The sequence below is a fragment of the Sesamum indicum genome, linkage group LG5 (assembly GCF_026168435.1).
Source record: "Sesamum indicum cultivar Baizhima isolate 11 linkage group LG5, ASM2616843v1, whole genome shotgun sequence".
Taxonomy (NCBI): Eukaryota; Viridiplantae; Streptophyta; class Magnoliopsida; order Lamiales; family Pedaliaceae; genus Sesamum; species Sesamum indicum.
The window spans coordinates 363,809-373,673 of NC_142661.1; the positions used below are offsets into that span (position 1 = coordinate 363,809).

At 35.2% G+C, this 9,865-nt stretch overlaps 1 protein-coding gene across 6 annotated transcripts; it reads right to left on the minus strand.

Annotated features, from left to right (window-relative positions):
* Positions 1 to 2,892: 2,892 nt before the first annotated feature.
* Positions 2,893 to 7,602, minus strand: LOC105162929 (Tetratricopeptide repeat (TPR)-like superfamily protein). 6 transcript variants are annotated; one of them, XM_088880809.1, is made up of 5 exons: positions 7,458 to 7,602; positions 5,665 to 7,312; positions 5,544 to 5,595; positions 3,757 to 3,856; positions 2,893 to 3,361 (listed from the first exon to the last, which is right to left on the minus strand). In XM_088880809.1, the coding sequence occupies exons 1-2, from the start codon at positions 7,503 to 7,505 to the stop codon at positions 5,735 to 5,737; spliced, it is 1,626 nt and encodes a 541-aa protein (XP_088736935.1). In that variant the 5' UTR covers positions 7,506 to 7,602; the 3' UTR covers positions 2,893 to 3,361; positions 3,757 to 3,856; positions 5,544 to 5,595; positions 5,665 to 5,734. The 6 variants fall into 6 exon arrangements, with proteins under 6 accessions (XP_088736935.1, XP_020549704.1, XP_011079406.1 ...); XM_020694045.2 differs by having other exon boundaries at positions 2,893 to 5,007; XM_011081104.3 differs by having other exon boundaries at positions 2,893 to 5,045.
* Between the last annotated feature and the right edge of the window lie 2,263 nt (positions 7,603 to 9,865).

Consider the following 9,865-nt stretch of genomic DNA (forward strand, 5'->3'; position numbering starts at 1 on the left):
ATAAAGTAATAATGGTGTTCACTTAACGTTATATATACAAAGTTGAAGAACTACAAAAAAATGACTAATTTTTCCATTCATAAATGGATACTTTCTATTCAATGGAAATAATTTGAGAATAATGTTTTATTACAGTTATACCATTTTGACTTTATATATATTATATTTACCTCCTTAAAAGTATAAATATATTACTAGGGGGATACTGGATTAAGTTTAAAATTAAAAATTTATGTAATTCTTTTTGCTGACGTCGACATTTTCGTCCAAATTCTAGCAAAGAGTTCTCGGAGGGGTGTAAGTGTAATTTTAAAATTTTTAAACAAAATGTAACTTTTCATCTTTAGAGGACGTGTAGGTATAATTTTGACCCTTTATTTTAATATTTTTTGAGTTATTTAATTACTAATGAATGTATAATTATAAAAAATATATTGAATTACAAATCATTCATTCTTTTATAAATTACACATATATCTATAAAAAACGTCAACATCATTTACATAAATCACTCATATTTTTTTGATAAATTATATATACACTCTAAAAAACGTAAAAACCATTATATAAATTACCCCTCCTTTTTGTTGCCAGTGATAGTTTCTATAATTATGAAAAATACAAGAATAATTTATATATATAAATAAATTATAGATCAACAACCTGAATGTAACTATCCTTTTTAATTATTTCGTACCTTAATATAAGGATACCACTTCAGATAATACATTTTTATAGGGATTTCTTGTTTATTTTTTCTTTAATATATATCTGTATATATATAATGCGACACATATATTTTTGGGCACAACATAATCGTATCTCCTTGAAAATCAATATAAAAACTTTAGTCAGAAAAGGTATTTCAATATATATATATATGTATATATATTATTAATTAATAATTCAATTAAATTGATTATTATATTTAAAATCTGTAATGAATCTGGAACTTTATGGATTCATTTAAGTCGGTCGATGCAAAACAAGACACAAAGTTTTTGTTTTATTTTGGATTGATTAATTGGGTCAAATCATGTTAAATATGTGATCGTGAATCAAAATTATGTGACACAGTGGGTAATAGTCGGTAGGTGTCAAGTTCTTAAGAATGCATCGAGGTGCACAGTGGGCCGGATTAACCTAAGACCAGTACGTACCAACTCGGAATAGCCCAGTGCATGAACGGCGTAATATTATTTATTATTAGTCCTGGAACGGTCATGGGCCTTTAGATGAATCATATTGCGTTCATTTTAAAACCTAGACCTGGCCCATATCATGCCCGATTATGCCTATTATATTATTATTTTTTTTTTAATAAAATTGAGGTGGTTTTTTGAATAGTTTCTTAAATTTAAAAGTTTTTTTAGATTTTCAAAAATATAAAAAAAACACTTATTAGAATAATCAACTTAGAACAATAAAATAAAATTTATGTGCTTGTATCATTAAAAGAAAAAAATAAAAAATAAAAAACAAAAAACAGCCAAGTTGAGACAACCCATCCCGAGCCAAGGACCGGATTGTCTCAGACCATTGAGTTAGTGGTTCCCTGATACGGGACCAGCCCGATCCAAACAGGACTAGGCCGAACCAATCCATTACTTTACTAGGCCAATTTGATTCTCAGTCGAGCCAACTGTGTATCTTGAAGAATGTACAACCGGAAAAGGACTTGGAATATATTCGCATGGAAGTTGGTCTTCATAGACACCATTGAAGTTTGAGTTTGAATAAGTGATAAAGCTTATAAGCCTTTTGAACATGACAATATCGAAAGCACATTCTCAAACTCATCTTTGTGAGGATGCATATTTGTAGCCACAAACCTGTAAATGATCATATGATGGCATCGGCATGCTATTAAATGTGGTGTTCAATATGGATTCTCCCCAGAATTTTCTAGGCAGTGATGGCTCTAGCAAAAGGCGGTAAGTGTTTGAATTATCTTTCAGCAATTCCATTTTGCTGTGAAGTGTAACCATGGGACGGACGTTTGGTGCAAACTTCCGTGGTCTTTGACGGGCGATCAAGGTTATCATAATACGTCTGCGCTTTGTCTATTGCCCCCTTTTCTTTGGTCCTATTCTGGAATCACTCCCTCTCCTAGGCTATGGTCATCGTTCGCTTATTCTCTGCTGTCTCAGATATCCTCAAATTAGACCGTGTCTGCTTCTCCACACTTAGGATCTTGACACTTCCATCACAAGGATATGATTTCTTACATGATCAAAACTATCAGTCATGAATTGCATGAGGTGATTAGAGGAAGTTAGATCTACCAGAGTCTCAACAGATCCACAACCACACTCAGGCATTCACAAAAACACAAGAGGCCATTCATAGTCTTTGGGTCTTGAAATATGCAGCCTCAGTCTGTATTTCTTGTGAGATTGGTGTAATCTCTCTTTATATACAACAATGGACATCACATTCAGCATATGTCGCTTCTAATTCAAGCCACCAATCTCGAGCAGTCTCAGCATATAAAAAAACATCCACCATTTCCTTCGAAATTGAGTTGAACGACCGGAAAGTCATCTCTTAGTGTAACTTTGTCCATTCAAAGGCATAGTGACAAGCACCATACCTGGATGCTCTGAACCGCATTCATGGCAACATTTCCAGTTTCAACGCCATTGAAGCCAACGATGGACCAAGCTTCTTTTGGAAATTGAGTACAAAGACATTTGCAAGAAGGCTCTGATACCATGACCGAAATCAAAGATTAAAAAAGTGAAATAGAGGTATTACAGGCGGAAATAATGAGAGAAACGAGGCTAAAAACACTTCACTTCTATGCCCATTTGGGAAACCTAACTAACAAAACACACACAACACTTATAAAAGCTCGAGAAGAAGCTTGACATCCAAATAAATAACACGAAGTGATAAATGCTGTTCTGATGAAGAGGTGGATTCTCTCAGGGCCATGCTTGATTGCATGTATTGTAACAAAAATTTAGACCGAACACTTAAAGACTCATTCATAAAATGCATAAGTGTCCCGTCTCAATGCTAAATACAGCACTAACGGAAAGCAGTTAATAATTAGGAAAAGAGGGAACAGAAAACAAAAGGGAAGTGTGTATCTGTCTGGGGCCTCCAATAACGGCCTCTTTAGCTTGCTTGGGTTGCTGCTGCTCTATTCCCTACCTCGTAGGCTGCCACGTGTAGTTGGTCCTCCCCACTGTTAGCTAAAACAATGCCGTTCTGCAGCGGCCTTCCCTCATTAATTGAAACATTGCCAGCTTGGACTGCAATTCCCAAGTCCTGTGCCCTTAATCGGATGGTTGTTATTATCTTCATGTCTGCACGTCATCTGATGGTCCCTTCTTAATTGCAATTTTCTCACCAACTTGTTGATGGAGATTTAACATCAGTCCGAAAAAAATAATAGACTTATTTTACATGGACTTAATCAGTTCAATAAAACTTCTACCACTTATCTATTTGATTGAAAGATAAAGAGCAAAAGCAAATATTCTATTCATGTTTATTTTCAAAATTCGAGCAATTGAATGGCTGCTTCACTGCATGCACACTGCGAAAGTCAATGAGAAGTCATCTAAAGCTGTGATGGATAACGTGATGTGTCTTTGAAACTTCCCTACCAGTTACGGAAATTTCATTAACTCGTAAATAAGCATTCTTCATGCAGTAAAGATATTCAATTATCATACTTATGAAATCAACGGTTAAGCTAATCGTTCCCTTAAAATAAAAGGTCAGAGTGATTATGCTAGTACTCACAACTTTTGGATCACAATCATCTGAAACTAACTTAAGCTTTTCTTCTGCTACCCGGCCTGTTGACCGTGATATGTCTTTCGCTTCAGGTACTGCCCACATTCTGTCAACAAGATATTCAAATATAAAAGAAATATGCCGGGGAAACTTGTGAGAGAAAATTCTGTCCATGTTCAAATGTTTTTACAATTATGAACAAGAAAAAGGACAAAGATTAGAAGCAACAATCATCACAGATTTCCCTGAATCTTTGGCTCTATAATTTTGAATTTTGTACTACTCTCAAGTACAATTCAAGTTTCCCAAACAATATGGAATATGGAACTAATCAATCAACTCCATATTGAATCTATTTCCGTCTACTGAGTGATAATTATCTTATGCAGCTCATTCGAAACTCTAAAGTCATCTTATACGTATGCATCAATATAGTAAGTTGAAAGCCATGATCGACTATAAAGTCAATATCATAACCAGAAATCATTCCAACTGAACCTAGATCAGGGCTATACTAAAAAACGTGTTCATAAAAACAAATCATAATCACAGGACTTCATATTTACACATTAACAACAAAGAAATCAATATAGAAACCTAAAGCTGTCGGTGAAGAGCATCCAATACATAGAATATTAGAAATATAGTAGTGAGTTTTCATTAAACAAAATTTTTTCAAGTTGAATCAGATAGAAGACAGAACGCAAAGATCAAAACAGAACACTGGATACTGCAACCGTTAGATGGGTCGTTCACAAAGCACCACAGCACACTCTTTCCCGCAAGCAAGAAGATTGGAGTGGAGGGATGAGAAAAGCTTCATAGAGGGATGAAGGAGGGCGGAGCGTCAGCGGAGAGGAAGAGAGAAACCGACGATTTTCTTAGCAAAGATGAAATCCCCATCACTAAAATACTAAATACAATCTGTAAATGGCCAATATATTTTTCTGTCCTTCATTGCTCCACTAAAATACTAAATACAAAAGCATAGCAACAGATAAGATGACAAGTGTCTACATCATTTCTTTCCCCTCTAACGGATTCAGTACTTTCTTATTTTCTAATTAGTAGAAGTCTCTAAGCCAGTTGGACCTGCTAGTAACGCGGTTGAACTTCCTCCGGATTGGGCCAGGTGGCCCATTTATAACTTCTAGTCCATTTGGTTTAGTCTTTGGGGCCTCAGCTGAAGTAGGTTTGGCTCCCAAGTCCATCTCCGTGACTCCGTCAATCGGTCTCGGGGCCCAATAGCGATTTGTCCTTAACAATTGATCAGTTAAGAATGCCAATAACTACACCTGCTATCTTCCAACACTCAGAAAATTCTAAGTAGGAAAATAAGATCGAAACAGCAGGTTCCAAAAGAAAATCAAGTTCCAAAGGCAAAATCATCTCAGTGAACTTGATTTGTTCACGGAGAAAAACGTTCACTAGCCTTTAGCTAAGAAAGCACAGGCTTCCACATTAAAATGCTTAAGAAAACTAACACTTTATCTTTAGAATGCGACAATCGAACAGAAAGTCAAAGATGACAGATTGGCCTGATATCCAGAACCCGCCATATATATGAAAAGTAGCGCTTTTCAACTCAGAGATAAGCCAAGAAGTCATGTTACTGCCTTTTGGAGCTCATAAGAGCTAAGTGGATGAAGACTTATGAAAACGGAATGCGAACAATTCCTTCAAAAATATGCATTAGAAGCTTTTCTATTTGGCAAGCAAAACATGTAATTTGGGTATATACACAAAAATGAAAAGGAATATAGAGTTCAGTTAAATTTGAAGCATCAACACACCTGACGTATTCTGTGCCCTTATGACCGTTGTCTCTGCTGGTGCACTTCATTTCTGCAAGTGCAAGGAAGAGTTAGCAATTCTAGGTGATTCAGTGGATCCAGAGAAGCAGAAAGAGAATACCTCGATGACTAGAAGATAATGCACCATACAAAGACATCTATTCACTCCAGGATGACAATTTCCTCACAAGTCATATGTCTCGGTTAGAGGTCCATATGGATTTTACAAAACCTTCAGGCACGAGGCGTTGAGATTCTAGCTCCTTGCATAAGTCCGCAGCGAATTCCTCTTTACCACACTGGCAAAGTCCATTGTAAAGATGAGTTAATATATCTGAATCAGGAGCTATAGCTCTCTCCATCATCTCTTTCAAGACCTCAACTGCTCCATCATAATCTTCATTTTTAATGAATGCAGATATTAGCATCTTCAAAGTTGTTCCATTGGGATGGCAACCACTCCGTATCATACTTTTGTAGAGCTGAAAAGCACGCTCAGCATTGTTTCTTGCACACTGCCCAGTAATAAGAGCAGCAAAGGTTGAGGAATTAGGCACCAATTTTTCCCTGTCAAGTTCTTTCACCATATAAGCAGCTTTCTTCGTCTTCCCCTCCTTGCATAGACCCATAATCACGGCATTATAAGTTAAGATATCAGCCTTGACACCAGACACCGACATTTCCTCAAATAGACGGATCCCCATCTCACTATTTCCAGCTTCACTATAACCGTTGATCAATGTGTTGTAAGTTACAGTAGTAGGGGCCACATCCATGCGTTTCATTTCTCTGAAAAGCTTGTTCGCTTCATGTAATTTTCCCTCTTTGCATAACGCATTTATAAGCGTGTTATAAGTAGCATCATTTGGCCGAATTCCATTCTTTTCCATCACATTCTTAAGCCTCAAACCACTGCTCAAGAGACCCTTACTACAATATCCAGCAATCAAAGTATTGTATGATACAGCATTACGGTCCAATCCCATTTTCTCCATTTCCCTAAACACCTCAACCGCCATTTCCAGTTTCCCCGCTTTACAATAAGCCCCAATAACCATATTGATTGTATAGACATTAGGGGAAATCCGACAACGCAACATTTCCTTATAAAACGCCAATGCGATATCCCACCGATTCAAACCATTCAATGTACTCAAATACGCATTACAAGACTCCACTGTAGGATAAAATCCATACTCCCTCATCCAACAGAATGAATCAGAAGCATTCCTAAGCTTCTTCATATGCGCATACGTCTTGAATAACACATCAAAAACACGTGGCGACGATTCACACATTCTATAAGAGTAAACCAAAGCCTCAAAAACCTTGCGGGGAAAATCGAACTCCGACAAGCCTTTTTCAAGAATTCTCCATAGAATCGACTCCGCTGATTTAAACTTACGATTCTTAGTCAAAATGTGAAGAATCATAGAATTTACATCAAGGGTGTTCAATTCAGAATTCTTGGCCTCAACCCACTTGAAAAATTCAAGGCAAAGCACGTAATCTTTTCGGGTTTTCAGCAATATGTGCTTAATTCGAAACGGCGTTAAACCAGAGGCTAATTTGTTGAGTTTATCCCACTCAGAATGGATCAAATGACTGTAGGCTATATTCACGAAGTCCAAGTCTTGACCTTGGGCTGAAGGCATCGTTCTGTGAGGTAATAAAATGGGAATTTTCTTGTAATTGCTGGGAAGTGAGAATCCAATCGGACTTTTTAGGTGAGTTTTTGCTGTGTTAATGAATGTAGAGAATCTGCGCAACTGTGAAAGGCTCTTCATGGTTTTCTTGTAGTACAGACGAAAAAGGATCCTTGAACAGCTACGAAACTGAGCTACCTAGAGAAAGCAACACACACACACACACAGAGAGAGAGAGAGAGAGAGAGAGAGAGAGAGAGAGACTAACCAAGAAAGTTGGCGTCAACAGAGTTGCCACCCGCCCCCGGCCAAACATTGTTTCTCTCGTCGCTCGTCCGATGAATAGGTTCTTTCACAGACACCAGGACGTCATCTGTAGTCGCGTTTTTCAAGGGCCTCACATATTAAAGCGTTATACACATATTTGGTTCAAGAACAAAGGTACGAGTCTCGACACTATTGGTATAAAAAAAAATCTATATTAAAAGGTTAATTGCACTTCGACCCTTTTTAAAAATATAAAATTATATTTTTTTTCAAATAAATTTTAAAATTATAGTTACACCTTTTTTAAAAATTCTATATTTATACCTAACTCCTTTCTTTAGGGATTGGATGCAAAATGCTGACATCAGCAAAAAAAATTATATAAATTTTTAATTTTATTATTCATTTAACATTCCTATATATATTTCTGTACTTATAAGGGGATAAATATAAGGATAAATTACAAATACACCCGTAAAGTTTATAACCGTCTAACAAATAACTCATTTTTATCCATTTTTATGGATGAACTGATCAAAATGACTTTACTCAACAAAAATTATTTAATTTTTAAAATATCTTGAATTTTTTTAAACTAAAATGCCTACTAATCTTAATGTAAGTATTGTAATTATTAGATAAACTTAGATTTTGGTATTGGATGAAATTATAATATTTTCTTAATTAAGATAAAATGAACAATGATTGTAAACGTATGAAATTCTATAATTTAATTGATCACCACATAATTAATTCATCAGCAATATTCCGCAGCTAAACATTACAACAGAATTAATCCACAGCTAACATGAAAAAAGGAATACATCATTCCATTAAAAAATCCCAAACATGAAATATTTCAAAATGTCAATTTAGGTTCAAACATCCTTAGTTTCGAAAGCATCATTAAAACTTTTCGTGAACTTTCCAAAATACATCATTTGTTTTAAGGTATATAGGACTCCCTGTTGTGTGTATGCTTCATTGTTGGATTCTTTGTAATGTCAATACAGCCCCAGGAGTTACATATATTACATTTCAGTCCATTTTCCAATACATGCAAAACAAACAACAAAAAAGATGGGAATACAACATTACCTTCTGTTTGTCGGACATAAATGTCCATGACTTGTCAATAGAGAACCTCCCACCAATCTTGGCAGATTCTCAAAGAAAAAGCTCCAAGATTCCTTCATAATGTTTGGTTTTGTTTTTAACTTGTTTTGGGGTGTTTTGTGAAAATAGAGAGAGAAAAACAAAGATAAATAAAAATAAGTTACAGATAGTGTGTATGTTTGGATTTGTTTTTGGAGATAATATAAAATAAGTATGGTATGTTTGATGTTGGGTAGTGGGGAGACAAAAAGTACTGTTTATTGTCAAATCATATCTCTTTTATATATATTTATATATATGTATGTGTAAATATATATATAATTTATTTAGTTGTAAGTGATTAAAATAAATATTATTTTTTAATTAATTTTATTTTTTGGACAAAAAGTAATTAAAAAACTATTTTAAAATAATAAAAAATATATCCAAAACTTACAAAACCAAACAAGACAAACATACACTATATTTTGGCCCATCTCAAAGATGGGCCAAAATTGAAACCAAACATACTGCTTACATTCTGACTCAACAACAACAAAGGCAATAGGAAATAATACATTATTCCCATCTAACCCAATGGCAGCTAGTAACGTACCCAAATGACACCCATCAAAGCTTAGAATGGACTACATCCTTCCAAAAACCCATCTCTCAATGCAGACAACTCTAAGAAAATCTTTTTAGAACGGGTGCAGAAGGGATAACCTCTGACTTATCTATCACACTAAAGGATTACCACACTCCCCATACTTTTTTCTAACACAAGATTAGCATAATAATGCATCTTCTCAAATGACTCCATGTAGCTACCCTCCATTGACTCCAAGGCCTTCTTCTTAACCCTATATTGCATGTATTGAGGATTGACACCAAACTTTTTTAAGTTCATTTCTAATACCTCTATTCTTCGTCCCTGGGTTTTCCCCCAACATACTCTCAATTTTTGTCGCTATCCACTCATCACTTGACTCTGTGATAACATCTGACATAATACATGTGTGATTCGACACAATTGTCTTAACCTGAAATGCGACACCATTTACTATAATGGCATTCCTTCACACTATAATGAGTTGTCACTCTTGTTTCTTTATTACTCATCTTCATTATTTTGAAACCCTCCTAAATCACAAACTCTTTCAGTGTTTTTCTAAATGCATTGATATTTACAAAGATCATACTTTTTTTCTAACTTGGCCTTACTATCAGTTTCACTAGACAATAAACATGCATCTCTGTTTAATGAATCCTTCAATAGGTCATCCTTCAACTCTAAATCACTATGATTTTTAC